Genomic DNA, 21,164 nt, shown 5'->3' with positions numbered 1-21,164 from the left:
GCTTCAGTCGATCCTAATGCCTCTGTTTCAGTTTTGACCCTCTTTGTGCCCGTTGCTCACGTTGCTCCTCTAGCACCTTTGCTTGGGCTTTGTTAAAGGTTATGACCTGCAAAGGGGGTTGGACTTATGACAAAGGGGGTTGGACTTATGAAAAATTCTGCACATGCGTCACATTCTCCAGTATTGACACGTATGGTTTACATAGTGGTAGTGATGATTTTCCGTATTTATAGGCATCACTGCTGCAATGTAAAGAGATACTGGTAGTGGTGGAGTGGTGGAAGATTTAAAGGGGTTGTCCAGGTTTTCAAGTTATCCTCTCCACACCATAGGGAATAACTATATGATTAGTGGGGTCCGATTCTGCGACTCCCACTGATCCCGGGAACGGGTCCTGTTCCCCCTTTTTGATGGTGTGGCAGGCCACACATATGCCCTGCTTCTCCATTTATTCTCTTTGGGACCACTGGAAATAGCCAGTGCTGTACTCTGCCATCTCCAGCGACCCCATAGAGAATGGATGGAGAGACAGGGCATATGCTCGACCTGCCACTCAATCAAGAAGTCAGGATCAGTGGGGGCTCCAGCGTTCAGATCCCCACAGATCACTTCATTATCTCCGATCCTGTGGATAGAGGATAACTAGAAAAGTGGACACAGGTCCTTTAACAGGCGAGCATTTCTATTTTAGTTTGACACATATTTTGGACCAGATTTTAATTTTTTATATACCCAAAGAAAACCTTTAAGGATAAGGAATGTGAAAAGGTCCAACAGCTATGACACGACAGGTGATAAGTGTCTGATTGATGGGGGTCTGACTGCTGGGACCCCCATGATCAAGAGAACGTGGTCTTAAGACCCTTGTGTACATAGATTGGCGGTAATGTAATTGAATGTCTCTGGACCCCTTTTTTCATGATCAGTGGGTGTTCCAGCAGTCAGACCCCAGCAATCTGATATTTATCACCTATCCTGTAGATAGGCTATAGGTCATTATGGTAGGACAACACTTTTAATTATAATTTAGATTATGTACAATATGAGGAGGTTAAGACTTGGTAAATTTCATGCCAGACATTTATGCTTAAAGGGGTTAAAGGGTTTGTCTCACTTCAGTAAATGGTATTTAGCATCCAGTTAATACAAGGCACTTACTAATGTATTGTGATTGTCTTCAACTACATATGGCCTCCTTTCCATCACATTATACACAGAACGTATCCATGGTTATTACCACCAGGTAATCCAGCAGCGGTGGCCGTGCTTACACACTATAGGGAAAGGCTGGAAGTGTGCATAGGCCAACACCTTTACCTATAGTGTGCAAGCACTGCCACTGCTGCTGGATTCCAAAAACCATGGATACGTGCTGTGTATAATGTGATGGAAAAGAGTCAATATGGACAATCACAATACATTAGTAAGTGCCTTGTATTAACTGTAAGAAACTGTTCTGCTGCACAACTGTCTTCTCATTGCTTCCTGCACTACATTAGAAAGGGAATACATATTCCTAATTAATTTTTTAATCATACATTGTGCCTGTGAATAAGCCAGTAATATGTTTAAGCTTTCTAATGATAAAAAAAAACTCCACAAATATAGCAAGGCTATAGCCTTTTATTATGGCTTAAATGAAGGAGAGAAAAAAATAACTAAAGAAACAAATTTGAAAGTCTCAACCTAGGATCTCTACATGCAAGGCTGACCACTTACTACCAGGCTATAGTCTTACCAGATAGAGAATAATGTTTTGTTTCTATACTTAGAAAGCTGATTTTCTTAGTGTCTTTATAATCACATATTGTCTGTGACTAAACCAGTAATATGTATTAGCTTTCTAAGCACAGAAATCCACTCTTCTCAATATAGTAAGGCTATAGAAAGAAGTGTATATGATATGTACATGGTAGGACACAGCTCTGCCCTCAGCATGCTGGTGTCTAGCCCTGTAAATCAAGGGGGGGGGGGGTGAAGTGTGCAGAGCATGAGGGAGTTACAAAAGCAGTGCTCCAAGGATTCAGCTCTTCCCCTTGTTCCAACATGCTCATTTGCGTATTAATAAAAACATAGAATCTCCTGCAACTTCAAGATTGGAGCTTCCCTGTATGGAAATAACACATGTTCAGCACAAAATAAAGTGAGCAAGTTTTCCGTAGATCATTTTCAGTGTGAATCCACATTCAAATGGAAAAATTTAGCTATCAGAACAACTTCGAATGGGGCATTTTCTCTGGTGCTAGACTAGCTGGGGCCACTGACCTTGTGGTATTTTCTTTTGCAACAATGTTGAGAGTATATAGAGAATGATGTAATGGAGGAAGAACATACTAGATGGGTGTCTGTAATAAAGTGGCCATTGTGTGTACTTTATTGCTAGACTTCCTCCACCCCCTCCCCACCTACACACACAGCTCAGCTATCACAGGAAGTATCCTATTCTCCTAGTATGCCAATCAGCAGGTCAATGATGATGGCATCGTGTACAAGAACCCCATTAACCTGGCCATAAATGTTGGCTTATATGTTCACCAAACCCACCAATTTCAGTGAGACTGGATGACCATCTAATATTTATGAGGGCCTCTTGACTCTTCCCAGAGAACAGATGGGGGGGGGGGGGGGGGGGTTCAAATGTCTGATCCTTTTGTTCTTGGGGAGATAAGCCGCTGCCACAAAAGTAAGACAGCACCTTCCTTCACTCTTCCTACTGAGAACACACGTATGCTCGGCCAAGTAAGGATCGGGAGTGATAATTTTTGGCAGACCAAGCTACGTTTTATATATATATATATATATATATATATATGATATCCTTTATGTCAATATAGCCAGGGCCGGCGCCACCCATAAGAAGGGGTACGCCACCACGTAGAGCGCACTCTTGCTGGAGGCGCCGGCCCGCGGCGCCGCCTCCTAGCTAATTTATTCACTTAACTTGCCTCTGTGTAATCTCGCACAGGCGCACTGGCAGAGACATCAGGCATTGTCGAGCGAAGTGCGCATGCGCCGTCTTCCAGCGCACCTCATTCCACGATGCCTCTGCCAGTGTGCCTGTGCGAGATTAAGGCGCTTCTCTGCAATTACACAGAGGCAAGTGAAGTGAATAAATTAGCTAGGAGGCGGCGCTGGGCGGGGAAGGGATCTGTGGATGACACTTAGGGGGGGATCTGTCTGTATAAATAGGTGGCCGACAAAAAAAGGGTCAAAGGGCATGGTCAATAGGCAGAGTCAAGGGGGGGCGGCAAAATTAGCTTTTGCCTAGGGTGGCAAAAATCCTTGCCCCAGTCCTGAATATAGCACCCACACAGCAACCATGTAGCAGGTCAATGATGGGACATTGTGGTGCTGCAGCTGTGTATTAAACCCCACAGAGCTCTCAAGAATAACATACCCTCTTCTCATCATTCAGGATCGCTTTCAGCCATTGCAGATCTGGACCCTTGAACGGCACCAGCACCATTAGAGTCTCTGGATTATTTTCCAATTGCAAGTTGAAGTGTGCAGATTCTGGGTAAAACAAGCGTAGTGTGGTCTTACTGCCCACATCTTTCTCATAATTATGAACTGGGGCATTGTTCAACCTATGAGGAAATTGTATAGATTAGAATAATGGGAAGTAGACAAGAGATCGTAATTATGATACAGTTAATGGGATGAACCATATGATCTCCAATTAAAATATAAAGAGTAGAACATGTAATGGATACAACAAGGGGATGATTCCTCTTGAAAATTACTATAAATTGTGCATTCATTTTTTGTTAATAGCAGTACCACTTTTTACCACTTTGTCAGTGGCTAACCTTTCCATTGACATAAATGAACTAGCGCCACAACTTTTTGGTATGAAGCCTCCCCCAGCAACAGTGGTCATCAGATCTACTTTATCTACAATATAGCATTAGGATGACAGTCCATGTGAGTCCACATTCCTTTAATATGAACACAATCCCCCTTCCTTCCTTCCTGGGACACTGCATTCTTCCAGGAACACTGGTGTTTTTTTTTTACCTGTCCCTACCTTCAATTTAAAAACATAAAGGGCTTTTACCGGGAATTTAATTTTGATGACCTATCCTCAGGAAAGGTCATCAATATCAGATCGGCGGGGGTCCGATACCTGGCACCCCCGTCGATCAGCTGTTTGAAGAGAAGGCCACGCTCCATGTGAGCACTGCCTTCCTTTCCTTTACAAAGGCAAGCAGGTGTAATTACAGCAGTTCCATTCATTTCTATGGGATGGCTCATTCCTATACAAGTGTATAGAGACCTATAGGTTCCTGAGGATAGGTTATCAATTTTAAAACTCCCAAAAACCCCTTAAATGATGGTTAAATAAAGAATATCTTATTGTCTAACACCTGGGTAGTATAGAACAGTATACCCTGTGGAACAAATTATTTCATGAGCTTTTGGCAAATATTGCGATTCATAAAAAGAGCAGGAAACACCATGATAAAAGACTAAGTCATTCAGTAGTATGTGGCGCAAGCCCCTGATGAGTCGGAACGGAGGATGGGAGTGGTAGTGGCTCTCTCTGCAAACGTTTATCACAGTGCCTGTCCTCACACCATTGCTCTGGTGTTGGGGCTCCTGTCTGATAGTATTTGGGGTACCCTTGGTGTTAATGTTTTTGGTGTGCTTGGCATGAGATGTTGGCTATGTGGCCAGTGAATGGTGCCGTAGTCAGTAACTAGGCTAGATGTTACAGAAGTGCAAAATGAGGGTTGTAGTATTTCCAACATTCTCAGAACAGAGTTCCAAAGATATACACTGCGTGCAGAATTATTAGGCAAATGAGTATTTTGACCACATCATCCTCTTTATGCATGTTGTCTTACTCCAAGCTGTATAGGCTCGAAAGCCTACTACCAATTAAGCATATTAGGTGATGTGCATCTCTGTAATGAGAAGGGGTGTGGTCTAATGACATCAACACCCTATATTAGGTGTGCATAATTATTAGGCAACTTCCTTTCCTTTGGCAAAATGGGTCAAAAGAAGGACTTGACAGGCTCAGAAAAGTCAAAATAGTGAGATATCTTGCAGAGGGATGCAGCACTCTTAAAATTGCAAAGCTTCTGAAGCGTGATCATCGAACAATCAAGCGTTTCATTCAAAATAGTCAACAGGGTCGCAAGAAGCGTGTGGAAAAACCAAGGCGCAAAATAACTGCCCATGAACTGAGAAAAGTCAAGCGTGCAGCTGCCAAGATGCCACTTGCCACCAGTTTGGCCATATTTCAGAGCTGCAACATCACTGGAGTGCCCAAAAGCACAAGGTGTGCAATACTCAGAGACATGGCCAAGGTAAGAAAGGCTGAAAGACGACCACCACTGAACAAGACACACAAGCTGAAACGTCAAGACTGGGCCAAGAAATATCTCAAGACTGATTTTTCTAAGGTTTTATGGACTGATGAAATGAGAGTGAGTCTTGATGGGCCAGATGGATGGGCCCGTGGCTGGATTGGTAAAGGGCAGAGAGCTCCAGTCCGACTCAGACGCCAGCAAGGTGGAGGTGGAGTACTGGTTTGGGCTGGTATCATCAAAGATGAGCTTGTGGGGCCTTTTCGGGTTGAGGATGGAGTCAAGCTCAACTCCCAGTCCTACTGCCAGTTTCTGGAAGACACCTTCTTCAAGCAGTGGTACAGGAAGAAGTCTGCATCCTTCAAGAAAAACATGATTTTCATGCAGGACAATGCTCCATCACACGCGTCCAAGTACTCCACAGCGTGGCTGGCAAGAAAGGGTATAAAAGAAGAAAATCTAATGACATGGCCTCCTTGTTCACCTGATCTGAACCCCATTGAGAACCTGTGGTCCATCATCAAATGTGAGATTTACAAGGAGGGAAAACAGTACACCTCTCTGAACAGTGTCTGGGAGGCTGTGGTTGCTGCTGCACGCAATGTTGATGGTGAACAGATCAAAACACTGACAGAATCCATGGATGGCAGGCTTTTGAGTGTCCTTGCAAAGAAAGGTGGCTATATTGGTCACTGATTTGTTTTTGTTTTGTTTTTGAATGTCAGAAATGTATATTTGTGAATGTTGAGATGTTATATTGGTTTCACTGGTAAAAATAAATAATTGAAATGGGTATATATTTGTTTTTTGTTAACCACTTCCCATCTGGGCCCTTTGCCCCCTTCCTGACCAGGCCAAATTTTGCAAAACTGACATATCTCACTTTATGTGGTAATAACTTTGGAACGCCTTTATTTATCCAAGTCATTCAGAGATTGTTTTCTCGTGACACATTGTACTTCATGATAGTCATAAATTTGAGTCAAAATATTTCACCTTTATTTATGAAAAAATCCCAAATTTACCCAAAAATTTGAAAAATTCGCAATTTTCTAAATTTCAATTTCTCTGCTTTTAAAACAGAAAGTGATACCTCATAAAATATTTATTATTTAACATTCCCCATATGTCTACTTTATGTTGGCATCATTTTGGAAATGTAATTTTATTTTTTTAGGACGTTAGAAGGCTTAGAAGTTTAGAAGGAATTCTTCAAATTTTTAAGAAAATTGCCAAAATCCACTTTATAAGGACCAGTTCAGGTCTGAAGTCACTTTGTGGGGCCTACATAGTGGATACCCCCATAAATGACCCCATTGTAGAAACTACACCCCTCAAGGTATTCAAAACCGATTTTACAAACTTTAACTCTTTAGGCGTTCCACAAGAATTAAAGGAAAATGGAGATCAAATTTTTAAATTTCACTTTTTTGGCAGATTTTCCATTTTAATCAATTTTTTTCTTTAACACATCGATGGTTAACAGCCAAACAAAACTCAATATTTATTACCCAGATTCTGCGGTTTACAGAAACACCCCACATGTGGTCATAAACTGCTGTATGGGCACACAGCAGGGCGCAGAAGAAAAGGAACTCCACATGGTTTTTAGATGCCATGTCCCATTTGAAGCCCCCTGATGCACCCTTACAGTAGAAACTCCCAAGAAGTGCCCCCATTTTGGAAACTAGGGGATAAGGTGCCAGTTTTATTAGTACTATTTTTGGGTACATATGATTTTTTGATCATTCATTATAACACTTTATGGGGCAAGGTGACCAAAAAATTGGTTGTTTTAGCACAGTTTCTATTTATTTATTTTTACAGCGTTCACCTGAGGGGTTCAGTCAAGTGACATTTTTATAGAGCAGATTGTTACGGACGTGGCGATACCTAATATGTATACTTTTTCTCATTTATTAAAGTTTTACACAATAATAGCATTTTTGAAACAAAAAAATTATGTTTTAATGTGTCCATGTTCTGAGAGCTATAGTTTTTTTTATTTTTTTGAGAGATTTTCTTATGTAGGGGCTCATTTTTTGCGGGATGAGGTGACGGTTTTATTGGTACTATTTTGAGGGACATACGCGTTTTTGATCACTTGGTGTTGCACCTTTTGTGATGCAAGGTGACAAAAATTGCTTGTTTTGACACAGTTTTTTTTTTTAGGTCATGTGATATTTTTACAGAGCTGGTTTATACGGACGCGGCAATACCTAATATGTATACTTTTTTTATTTTTTCTATTTTTAACTTTTTTTTTTCATTCCTTACTTGGTGACTTTTTTTTTTTTACATGTGAAACTTTTTTTTATTTTTTTATTTTCAACCTTTTATTTTTATTTTTTTTATTTTACACTTTTCGTCCCCCATAAGGTCATACAAGACCTCTGGGGGACATTTACTTCACTTTTTCTTTTTTTTTTCACTGTTGATTTCTCCTGTAACTGGGGCTGACATAGTAGCCCCAGTTACAGGACAAATGCACCCCTAGAGAGGCTATACAGCAGCAATCCAGCGCTGTACAGCCTCAGAGCAGGGCTGATCGAGGTCTCTGAGAGACCTCACACAGCCCCTGCACTCTCCAGTGAGCGCTGTGTCTGCAGCGATCGTGAAGGCAGGGACACCTGGGAACTGTCCCTGCCTTGTCTTAGGGTTGCCCTGCTGTCACTGACAGCGGGCAACCCGATCAGCAGCTGCACGATTAGCGTGCAGCTGCTATTTCTGACAGGACGTTTTAAAACGTGCTGTCAGAAATAGACGTCCACCCATAGGACGTTTATAGTCTATGGGCGGACGTGAGGCGGTTAAGTTGCCTAATAATTATGCACAGTAATAGTCACCTGCACACACAGATATCCCCCTAAAATAGCTAAAACTAAAAACAAACTAAAAACTACTTCCAAAAATATTCAGCTTTGATATTAATGAGTTTTTTGGGTTCATTGAGAACATGGTTGTTGTTCAATAATAAAATTAATCCTCAAAAATACAACTTGCCTAATAATTCTGCACTCCCTGTACATTGCAAATCTCCCCAGATGGTTCCGTATGGGTATAGGTCAGGTTCGAGAATGTGGTACTCCTTCTCTACGGAATCTGAGGCTAGCAATAATACTTTAAAAATGACAACTGTAGTTTGACTGGCCGGGTGTTGTCTAAGTGTGGATGGTGTCTTCACAGTATTCCACCTCATTTGATAGCAGCACTGGCGTAACTATAGGGGTTTCAGGGGTCACAGTTGCGACCGGGCCCCAGAGCCCCCCTTTCCAGTGGCACAGCGCCAATTACCATATCTGTCGCTTAATAAGATGCTGTGCATCTTATAAAGCGAATAGTAGTGAGCTCGTATGCAGGGGGGAAGGGGCGGTGTGAGTGAAGCACTGTACTCATTCATTCCATCATAATAGAAGTCTATGGCCTGCATAACGGATCATTCCGGAGGACTCCAACATAAAAAAAAACGGACAGATCCATTATGCTGGCCATAGACTTCTATTATGACAGAATGAATAACGGAATGCCACTAAAGGCATTCTGTTATGCATTCCATCATGGAATTGCGTTATGCTCTGTGGTAACGGAATCCATGACGCAATACAGCATATACCCCAACTTCAAAATATGAAGTTCGCTCATCCCTAATCCTGGAACTCCCTCTCTCTCGCTCCCTCTCGAGTACTGTAGAAATGATGAGGTCTTCAGAGAAAGCGATTCTCTCCAAACACTAGTCTAGACTAGACTACTCTGAACTGAGATGGGGGCGGATCTAAACAGTCCACACCTCAGCCTCCTGCAAGGGCTGTGTCAGAGTTAGTTAACTCTGTCAATTTCATACATACAAGTACTCAGAACTGGTGTACTGCATATGTCCTTAAAGGGGTTTTCCAGGATTAGAATATTGATAACCTATTCTGATCATAGGGTCCGCCTCCCGGCACCACCACTGACGAGCCTTTTGAAGTGGCTGTGGTTGCTCTCTTCCACACTGCCGTCTCCTCACAGCTTGCCAAGTACAGGGCTGTTCATTTTATAGTGGCCGTGCTTAGAATTGCAGCCTAGACCCATTCACTTGTATGAGACTGAGCTACGTCTAGGGTCTAAGACTGATAAACGTGATGTCAATGGGCCACAGCATTCACTGGAGCACCTCTTCCAATAGAAGATCGGCAGGAGTGCTGAGAGTCATACCCCCAACTATCCTAAGGATAGGTCATCAATACTGTATTTTACTCCCATAAAACACCATTAAGGAAGTTAATAAAACAAATGTCGGTGCAATTGATTAACTAAAGAAGAGTTTGGTTGCCCAAAGGTTAATGGGGTTGTCGCTCAAAATATCATGTTCATTCAGGCCCGCTTCTGCCATGAGGAGAGATCTCGTCTCAGGTGGCAGTCGACCTGCCTCTTAGGGGGACAGCAGTTTACTGTGGGGCACAGGAGACTGGCACAGGTAGAAAGAGCCTGTGCCCTGCATCTCAGATGGTGGCAGAGAGCAGAACAGAGTTACCGGTAAGTATCTATTTATTTTTATTTATGTATGCTGGCAGTACTGGGGGCACTACAGCAGATATGTACTACAGAGGAGTCTTTATCTATACTACATAGGGCGGCCTTTATATATACTACAAAGGGGGGGGGGCGGCATTATATACATTATATATGCTACAGATCGGACCGTTATACATGCTACAGAGGGGAGCCATTATGTATACTATTAATAGAGAGGAGACCATTAAATATACTACCAATACAGAGGGGCCAGTATAGATCAGAAGGGGCCAATATATATGCTACCAATATAAAGGGGGCATTAGATATCACTTATATATAATACCAATACAGAGGGGCTATTATATATATAGAACCAATATATAGGGGGGCCCATTATATATCACAGGTGGTCATTAAGTATACTATCAATGCAGAGGGGCATTTATATATAATCAATAAAGGAGGGACATTATATATACTACCACTACAGAGGGGCATTGTAATACTGGGGGCACTACAGGAAGCGGGGAGGATGATCGAAAAGTGCAGAATCTAAGATGTCTGTGTGTCAAATGAGACACGGCTGAAAGAAGTTATTAAGGCAGTCTGAAGAGAAGATGAGAAAATAGAACTTCTACGTCAGAGGACGCATCATTGGATGTTATAGTTATGTAATGCTGAATTAGGTCTCATGCGCACGACTGTAGCAGGTCCGTGCCTCTACTGCCGCCCGCAAACATTTACTTAAATGGATCCGATACAGTGCGTTCAAGTGAATGGGTCCGAGTCCACAGACCGTGGGCGCGCGGTCGGTGCCCATGCACTACGGACCGCAATTTGCAGTCCGCAGCACGGGCATGGCTGGCAAACGGTCGTGTGCATGAAGCCTACTGCCCAGAAACAATGCTGCTGCATGAGGACGATCACAATAGCAACTGCTCATTCTCATACTGTGGAGGTGATAGCTGCATGTAAAATGCAGTGCTTCACCTCCACTGAACGAGCGGCCAACACTTCCTTCCCGACAATCGGCTTTAACTCAGCATGTGTAAATCCAATTTAGGTCATTATCGATAACAACATTGTTTGCCGTTTTAATGCTGTCAAAAAAGCTATCTAATGAAGAGCTACATTGACTAACATAGTATGGCACCATCTGGTGTTCAAATTGTATAGCAGAATAAATGGTACTTAGTGACGTTAGTGCAGGTGGTCACACATGCTCAGTCATTCTCTCACAGCCAGGTCGCTGCATAGTGATCATCCGTTCACTGCCGAGCAACCAATAGAAATACCTTTCTGCCCTGTTTGTCAAGGAAGAAACAAAGGGAGAGATTTATCAAACTAGTGTAAAGTAGAACTGGTTTAGTTACCAACAGCAACCAATCAGATTACACCTTTCTTTTTCCAAAGGAGCCGTGAAAAATGAAAGGTGGAATCTGATTGGTTGCCAGTTCTACTTTACACCAGTTTGATCAATCTCCCGCTCCCAGTAACATGGCAGTACGGCTGAAAAATTGAAGTTAGAAGGGGGGGACTGTTTCTATCCAGAGCCAGGGCCTAGAAGCATCAGTCCACATAGAAGCAAGGTTGTTTATATCCATCTAGAACACAAATTGGGATTGAGACACCCCAAGTCTGCTCAACTACCAAGCCTGCATTTTAAATTCTCCAAGATCCATGATGGCATAAAAAAAGCAGGGCCAGAAGAGACCTTGTATAAATATCCACTCACCGGATGACCACGTCATATTTATCAATGATCTCCCCCAAGGAGCTGTTTTTCATGCGGTATCCATTCCCCACCACAACACAGCGACGACACTGCAGCCTGAATACAGACAGAAATAGAATACAAACGTAAATGTAAATGAATGGATTATTAGACTGGATTGTAATAGCCTTTGCTTTCGGCTGCAGTGTGCATCCTCTATGTAATATGTAAGATATGAATATTTGGTGTATGAGTATGTATACATATAGAGGACATTAGGCACAGCATTTCCTGTAAGCTCCTCTCGGTCACTTCTCAGAGTGATCACTAGGGGGCGAACAAGACTAGACAATATACAGATAGAGAGTTTCTGTATGGATTACCATATGATACACTTTACTGATCCCGAGGGAAATTGCAGATTAATTTATTTCCTGTTATTCACATAGAACCAACATATTCCACAGCGCAGTACAGGGACTGTGCACAAAACATTGTTCATCAGTGTGAAGCGGCTTTACCTGTCAATCTCCTGGGGTATGTGATAATGATTGGTGCGAGCTAGTGCCTGCATTATCAGCTCCTCTAAATAAAGGGATAACACAATCAATATATGCATATTAAAACAAATGCAATTAAGTATTAAAATATTTAGTAAAATAATCAACCTCAGTCTTCAAAAGTTTAACGTGAGTATAACATTACTAGAGAAAAAAAAAGCATTGATTGAGCAAATAGTGATGCTCAAATAATACCAGTACGTGGTGGCAAATGACAGGACCATGCAAGACTCATAATACTACAATACGGTGTCCCAATAAGGCCAAGTTCACACTTCAGTTATACGGTCAGTTATTTTCATCAGTTAGGGCTGTTTCACACGAGCGAGTCCATTGCGGGAATCGCGCTCCGTGTGTGAGTGTGATCCTCCGCTCTGGACTTGCTGGAGCGCACGGCATTATCATGATTTATAATGCTATGTGCCTCTGCTTAAATCATACTAACAGCTTTATGTCACTATGATTCTGTGGAAAAATGGTCAAGCAGAGATACATAGAATTATAAATCATGATAATGCCGTGCTCCTGCAAGTCCAGAGCGGAGGATCACACTCACACACGGAGTGTGATTCCCGCAATGGACTCGCTCGTGTGAAACAGCCCTTATTGTGAGCCAAAACCAGGTGCAGATCTTTCCATTACACCTGATCTCTGTGGAGGCTTTACTACTGGTTTTGGCTCACAATAACTATGGAAATAACTGACCAAATAACTGAAGTGTGAACTTGGCCTAAGGGCTCATGCACACGAACGTATTTTCTTTCTGTGTCCTTTCCAGTTTTTTTTTGTGGACCGTATGCGGAACCATTCATTTCAATGGGTCCACCCAAAAAAACCGAGGTTACTCTGTGTGCATTCTGTTACCATATAACTGTTGCGCAAAAAAATAGAACATGTCCTATTATTGTCCCCATTATGGATAAGGATAGTACTGTTCTATTAGGGGCCAGCTGTTCCGTTCCACAAAATACGGAATGCACACGGACGTCATCCGTATTTTCTCACGGACCGCAAAATACATACGGTTGTGTACATGAGCCCTAATAGTGAAAACATGATATAACTGCCTGACTGAGGTAATAACATAATTTCCAGGACTCACACGGTACTGCCATCATACAGGTTCCACACAATATTTTCACCATACACTATCTAACTGTTAGGTCCTAACACCATGCTGTGTCAAATTAGAAGTGAGGGGTTGTACAGCCTCGGAATCCACAATCCCTAACCTGTGCCCCTTAGCAAAAAATAAATAAATCACCACTCAACTGTGACATATCGTTCAAGCCAATGTGACTGATTAGACCTGTGATTGGCTGCAGTAGTCATGGGACCAAGCCATTTCCTGGTCCTGGAACGGAGCAGCAGTGGGACTGTGGGTGAGTGGTGTTTTTTTTTTTTTGTTAGGGGACACAGGTTGGGACCATAGGGTTTGTTGGCTCCAAGTCCGGACAATCCCTTTAATACAGTGTCTATATTATACTACCGTGCCAGTGTTATAAAATGAGAGACGCTGGACAGAAAGTTCAGCTCATAAATGGTGGGAATAGGGTAGTTAGGGTGGATTCACATGACGTTTTATGCCTCCATTTGACGTATACATTACAAAAAAAGGATACAAAAAGGCATCACAGTGAGGTAAAAAAAAGTTTTTTTTTACAATTGAACTATGGTGAACGGATGCCACTGTATGGCATCAGTCTGAGGCATCCGTTTAACGTACAGTACAGACCAAAAATTTGGACACACCTCATTCAAAGAGTTTTCTTTATTTTCATGACTATGAAGGCATCAAAACTATGAATTAACACATGTGGAATTATATACATAACAAACAAGTGTGAAACAACTGAAAATATGTCATATTCTAGGTTCTTCAAAGTAGCCACCTTTTGCTTGGATTACTGCTTTGCACACTCTTGGCATTCTCTTGATGAGCTTCAAGAGGTAGTCCCCTGAAATGGTCTTCCAACAGTCTTGAAGGAGTTCCCAGAGATGCTTAGCACTTGTTGGCCCTTTTGCCTTCACTCTGCGGTCCAGCTCACCCCAAACCATCTCGATTGGGTTCAGGTCCGGTGACTGTGGAGGCCAGGTCATCTGGCGCAGCACCCCATCACTCTCCTTCATGGTCAAATAGCCCTTACTTTCAAAGTTTTCCCAATTTTTCGGCTGACTGACTGACCTTCATTTCTTAAAGTAATGATGGCCACTCGTTTTTCTTTACTTAGCTGCTTTTTTCTTGCCATAATACAAATTCTAACAGTCTATTCATTAGGACTATCAGCTGTGTATCCACCTGACTTCTCCTCAACTGATGGTCCCAACCCCATTTATAAGGCAAGAAATCCCACTTATTAAACCTGACAGGGCACACCTGTGAAGTGAAAACCATTTCAGGGGACTATCTCTTGAAGCTCATCAAGAGAATGCCAAGAGTGTGCAAAGCAGTAATCAAAGCAAAAGGTGGCTACTTTGAAGAACCTAGAATATTACATATTTTCAGTTGTTTCACACTTTTTTTTTATGTTTATAATTCCACATGTGTTAATTCATAGTTTTGATGCCTTCAATGTGAATCTACAATTTTCATAGTCATGAAAATAAAGAAAACTCTTTGAATGAGAAGGTGTGTCCAAACTTTTGGTCTGTACTGTATACATTAAACAGATGGGAAAAATGTGATGTGAACCCAGCCTTAAAGACCCATGAGTAGAGTTGAGCGAACACCTGGATGTTCGGGTTCGAGAAGTTCGGCCGAACTTCCTGGAAATGTTCGGGTTCGGGATCCGAACCCGACCTGAACTTCGTCCCGAACTCGAACCCCATTGAAGTCAATGGGGACCCGAACTTTTGGGCACTAAAAAGGCTGTAAAACAGCCCAGGAAAGAGCTAGAGGGCAGCAACATGTAGGTAAATCCCCTGCAAACAAATGTGGATAGGGAAATGAATTAAAATAAAAATAAAAAAAATAAAAATGAACCAATATCAATTGGACAGAGGTCCCATAGCAGAGAATCTGGCTTCACGTCAGCAGAGAATCAGTCTCTTCATGCCATAGCAAAGAATCTGGCTTCATGTCAGCAGAGAATCAGTCTCTTCATGCCATAGCAGAGAATCTGGCTTCATGTCACCCACCACTGGAACAGGCCACTGTCACATATTTAGGCCCCGGCACCCAGACAGAGGAGAGAGGTCCCGTAACAGAGAATCTGGCCTTATGTCAGCACAGAATCTGTCTTCATGTCATAGCAGAGAATCTGGCTTCATGTCACCCACCACTGGAACAGGCCACTGTCACATATTTAGGCCCCGGCACCCAGACAGAGGAGAGAGGTCCAGTAACAGAGAATCTGGCCTTATGTCAGCACAGAATGTGTCTTCATGTCATAGCAGAGAATCAGGCTTCACGTCACCCACCACTGGAACAGGCCACTGTCACACATTTAGGCCCAGGCACCCAGGCAGAGGAGAGAGGTCCCGTAACAGAGAATCTGGCCTTATGTCAGCGCAGAATCAGTCTTCATGTCATAGCAGAGAATCAGGCTTCACGTCTCCCACCACTTGAACAGGCCACTGTCACATATTTAGGCCCAGGCACCCAGGCAGAGGAGAGAGGTCCCGTAACAGAGAATCTGGCCTTATGTCAGCGCAGAATCTGTCTTCATGTCATAGCAGAGAATCAGGCTTCACGTCACCCACCACTGGAACAGGCCACTGTCACACATTTAGGCCCAGGCACCCAGGCAGAGGAGAGAGGTCCCGTAACAGAGAATCTGGCCTTATGTCAGCGCAGAATCAGTCTTCATGTCATAGCAGAGAATCAGGCTTCACGTCACCCACCACTGGAACAGGCCACTGTCACATATTTAGGCCCAGGCACCCAGGCAGAGGAGAGAGGTCCCGTAACAGAGAATCTGGCCTTATGTCAGCACAGAATCTGTCTTCATGTCATAGCAGAGAATCAGGCTTCACGTCACCCACCACTGGAACAGGCCACTGTCACACATTTAGGCCCAGGCACCCAGGCAGAGGAGAGAGGTCCCGTAACAGAGAATCTGGCCTTATGTCAGCGCAGAATCAGTCTTCATGTCATAGCAGAGAATCAGGCTTCACGTCACCCACCACTGGAACAGGCCACTGTCACATATTTAGGCCCCGGCACCCAGCCAGAGGAGAGAGGTCCCGTAACAGAGAATCTGGCCTTATGTCAGCACAGAATCTGTCTTCATGTCATAGCAGAGAATCAGGCTTCACGTCACCCACCACTGGAACAGGCCACTGTCACACATTTAGGCCCAGGCACCCAGGCAGAGGAGAGAGGTCCCGTAACAGAGAATCTGGCCTTATGTCAGCGCAGAATCAGTCTTCATGTCATAGCAGAGAATCAGGCTTCACGTCACCCACCACTGGAACAGGCCACTGTCACATATTTAGGCCCAGGCACCCAGGCAGAGGAGAGAGGTCCCGTAACAGAGAATCTGGCCTTATGTCAGCACAGAATCTGTCTTCATGTCACAGCAGAGAATCAGGCTTCACGTCACCCACCACTGGAACAGGCCACTGTCACACATTTAGGCCCAGGCACCCAGGCAGAGGAGAGAGGTCCCGTAACAGAGAATCTGGCCTTATGTCAGCGCAGAATCAGTTTTCATGTCATAGCAGAGAATCAGGCTTCACGTCACCCACCACTGGAACAGGCCACTGTCACATATTTAGGCCCAGGCACCCAGGCAGAGGAGAGAGGTCCCGTAACAGAGAATCTGGCCTTATGTCAGCACAGAATCTGTCTTCATGTCATAGCAGAGAATCAGGCTTCACGTCACCCACCACTGGAACAGGCCACTGTCACATATTTAGGCCCCGGCACCCAGCCAGAGGAGAGAGGTCCCGTAACAGAGAATCTGGCCTTATGTCAGCACAGAATCTGTCTTCATGTCATAGCAGGGAATCAGGCTTCACGTCACCCACCACTGGAACAGGCCACTGTCACACATTTAGGCCCAGGCACCCAGGCAGAGGAGAGAGGTCCTGTAACAGAGAATCTGGCCTTATGTCAGCGCAGAATCAGTCTTCATGTCATAGCAGAGAATCAGGCTTCACGTCACCCACCACTGGAACAGGCCACTGTCACATATTTAGGCCCAGGCACCCAGGCAGAGGAGAGAGGTCCCGTAACAGAGAATCTGGCCTTATGTCAGCACAGAATCTGTCTTCATGTCACAGCAGAGAATCAGGCTTCACGTCACCCACCACTGGAACAGGCCACTGTCACACATTTAGGCCCCGGCACCCAGGCAGAGGAGAGAGGTCCCGTAACAGAGAATCTGGCCTTATGTCAGCACAGAATCTGTCTTCATGTCATAGCAGAGAATCAGGCTTCACGTCACCCACCACTGGAACAGGCCACTGTCACACATTTAGGCCCAGGCACCCAGGCAGAGGAGAGAGGTCCCGTAACAGAGAATCTGGCCTTATGTCAGCGCAGAATCAGTCTTCATGTCATAGCAGAGAATCAGGCTTCACGTCACCCACCACTGGAACAGACCACTGTCACATATTTAGGCCCCGGCACCCAGACAGAGGAGAGAGGTCCCGTAACAGAGAATCTGGCCTTATGTCAGCACAGAATCGGTCTTCATGTCATAGCAGAGAATCTGGCTTCATGTCACCCACCACTGGAACAGGCCACTGTCACATATTTAGGCCCCGGCACCCAGACAGAGGAGAGAGGTCCCGTAACAGAGAATCTGGCCTTATGTCAGCACAGAATCTGTCTTCATGTCATAGCAGAGAATCAGGCTTCACGTCACCCACCACTGGAACAGGCCACTGTCACACATTTAGGCCCAGGCACCCAGGCAGAGGAGAGAGGTCCCGTAACAGAGAATCTGGCCTTATGTCAGCGCAGAATCAGTCTTCATGTCATAGCAGAGAATCAGGCTTCACGTCACCCACCACTGGAACAGCCTACTGTCACATATTTAGGCCCAGGCACCCAGGCAGACGAGAGAGGTCCCGTAACAGAGAATCTGGCCTTAGGTCAGCACAGAATCTGTCTTCATGTCATAGCAGAGAATCAGGCTTCACGTCACCCACCACTGGAACAGGCCACTGTCACACATTTAGGCCCAGGCACCCAGGCAGAGGAGAAAGGTCCCGTAACAGAGAATCTGGCCTTATGTCAGCGCAGAATCAGTCTTCATGTCATAGCAGAAAATCAGGCTTCACGTCACCCACCACTGGAACAGGCCACTGTCACATATTTAGGCCCAGGCACCCAGGCAGAGGAGAGAGGTCCCGTAACAGAGAATCTGGCCTTATGTCAGCGCAGAATCAGTCTTTATGTCATAGCAGAGAATCAGGCTTCACGTCACCCACCACTGGAACAGGCCACTGTCACATATTTAGGCCCAGGCACCCAGGCAGAGGAGAGAGGTCCCGTAACAGAGAATCTGGCCTTATGTCAGCACAGAATCAGTCTTCATGTCATAGCAGAGAATCAGGCTTCACGTCACCCAGCACTGGAACAGGCCACTGTCACACATTTAGGCCCCGGCACCCAGACAGAGGAGAGAGGTCCCGTAACAGAGAATCTGGCCTTATGTCAGCACAGAATCTGTCTTCATGTCATAGCAGAGAATCAGGCTTCACGTCACCCACCACTGGAACAGGCCACTGTCACACATTTAGGCCCAGGCACCCAGGCAGAGGAGAGAGGTCCCGTAACAGAGAATCTGGCCTTATGTCAGCGCAGAATCAGTCTTCATGTCATAGCAGAGAATCAGGCTTCACGCCACCCATCACTGGAACAGGCCACTGTCACACATTTAGGCCCAGGCACCCAGGCAGAGGAGAGAGGTCCCGTAACAGAGAATCTGGCCTTATGTCAGCACAGAATCTGTCTTCATGTCATAGCAGAGAATCAGGCTTCACGTCACCCACCACTTGAACAGGCCACTGTCACATATTTAGGCCCAGGCACCCAGGCAGAGGAGAGAGGTCCCGTAACAGAGAATCTGGCCTTATGTCAGCACAGAATCTGTCTTCATGTCATAGCAGAGAATCAGGCTTCACGTCACCCAACACTGGAACAGGCCACTGTCACACATTTAGGCCCAGGCACCCAGGCAGAGAAGAGAGGTCCCGTAACAGAGAATCTGGCCTTATGTCAGCGCAGAATCAGTCTTCATGTCATAGCAGAGAATCAGGCTTCACGTCACCCACCACTGGAACAGGCCACTGTCACATATTTAGGCCCAGGCATCCAGGCAGAGGAGAGAGGTCCCGTAACAGAGAATCTGGCCTTATGTCAGCGCAGAATCAGTCTTCATGTCATAGCAGAGAATCAGGCTTCACGTCACCCACCACTGGAACAGGCCACTGTCACATATTTAGGCCCAGGCACCCAGGCAGAGGAGAGAGGTCCCGTAACAGAGTATCTGGCCTTATGTCAGCGCAGAATCTGTCTTCATGTCATAGCAGAGAATCAGGCTTCACGTCACCCACCACTGGAACAGGCCACTGTCACACATTTAGGCCCCGGCACCCAGACAGAGGAGAGGTTCATTCAACTTTGGGTTGCCCCGCAATATAATGGTAAAATGAAATTAAAAATAGTATTGAATGAGGAAGTGCCCTGGAGTAGAATAATATATTGTTAAGGGGAGGTAGTTAATATCTAATCTGCACAAGGGATAGACAGGTCCTGTGGGATCCATGCCTGGTTCATTTTTATGAACGTCAGCTTGTCCACATTGGCTGTAGACAGGCGGCTGCGTTTGTCTGTAATGACGCCCCCTGCCGTGCTGAATACACGTTCAGACAAAACGCTGGCCGCCGGGCAGGCCAGCACCTCCAAGGCATAAAAGGCTAGCTCTGGCCACGTGGACAATTTGGAGACCCAGAAGTTGAATGGGGCCGAACCATCAGTCATTACGTGGAGGGGTGTGCACAGGTACTGTCCCACCATGTTAGTGAAATGTTGCCTCCTGCTAACACGTTCCGTATCAGGTGGTGGTGCAGTTAACTGTGGCGTGGTGACAAAACTTTTCCACATCTCTGCCATGCTAACCCTGCCCTCAGAGGAGCTGGCCGTGACACAGCTGCGTTGGCGACCTCTTGCTCCTCCTCTGCCTTCGCCTTGGGCTTCCACTGGTTCCCCTGTGACATTTGGGAATGCTCTCAGTAGCGCGTCTACCAACGTGCGCTTGTACTCGCGCATCTTCCTATCACGCTCCAGTGTAGGAAGTAAGGTGGGCACATTGTCTTTGTACCGGGGATCCAGCAGGGTGGCAACCCAGTAGTCCTCACACGTTAAAATGTGGGCAACTCTGCTGTCGTTGCGCAGGCACTGCAGCATGTAGTCGCTCATGTGTGCCAGGCTGCCCAGAGGTAAGGACAAGCTGTCCTCTGTGGGAGGCGTATCGTCATCGTCCTGTGTTTCCCCCCAGCCACGCACCAGTGATGGGCCCGAGCTGCTTTGGGTGCCACCCCGCTGTGAACATGCTTCATCCTCATTCTCCTCCACCTCCTCCTCATCCTCGTCCTCCTCGTCCTCCAGTAGTGGGCCCTGTCTGGCCACATTTGTACCTGGCCTCTGGTGTTGCAAAAAACCTCCCTCTGAGTCACTTCGAAGAGACTGGCCTGAAAGTGATAAAAATGACCCCTCTTCCTCCTCTTCCTCCTGGGCCACCTCCTCTTCCATCATCGCCCTAAGTGTTTTCTCAAGGAGACATAGAAGTGGTATTGTAACGCTGATAACGGCGTCATCGCCACTGGCCATGTTGGTGGAGTACTCGAAACAACGCAACAGGGCACACAGGTCTCGCATGAAGGCCCAGTCATTGGTGGTGAAGTGTGTCTGATCCGCAGTGCGACTGACCCGTGCGTGCTGCAGCTGAAACTCCACTATGGCCTGCTGCTGCTCGCACAGTCTGTCCAGCATATGCAAGGTGGAGTTCCACCTGGTGGGTACGTCGCATATGAGGCGGTGAGCGGGAAGGCCGAAGTTACGCTGTAGCGCAGACAGGCGAGCAGCGGCAGGGTGTGAACGCCGGAAGCGCGAACAGACGACCC

The 21,164-nt window shown here is 45.4% G+C and overlaps 1 protein-coding gene across 1 annotated transcript in view; it reads right to left on the bottom strand.

The window, feature by feature from the left end:
- LOC121000927 (CMP-N-acetylneuraminate-beta-galactosamide-alpha-2,3-sialyltransferase 4-like) overlaps positions 1-21,164 on the bottom strand; it is a 144,423-nt gene that overhangs the window by 8,482 nt on the left and 114,777 nt on the right. The window contains exons 6-8 of the mRNA XM_040431721.1: positions 12,048-12,111; positions 11,548-11,643; positions 3,398-3,587 (exon numbers count right to left, since the gene is read on the bottom strand). Of these exons, the coding sequence (XP_040287655.1) occupies positions 3,398-3,587; positions 11,548-11,643; positions 12,048-12,111 (350 nt within the window). The remainder of the gene's footprint in view (positions 1-3,397; positions 3,588-11,547; positions 11,644-12,047; positions 12,112-21,164) is intronic.

The sequence above is a fragment of the Bufo bufo genome, chromosome 1 (assembly GCF_905171765.1).
Source record: "Bufo bufo chromosome 1, aBufBuf1.1, whole genome shotgun sequence".
Taxonomy (NCBI): Eukaryota; Metazoa; Chordata; class Amphibia; order Anura; family Bufonidae; genus Bufo; species Bufo bufo.
The sequence above is the reverse complement of the archived record's forward strand: the minus strand, read 5'-3'. Positions and strand labels throughout refer to the sequence as shown.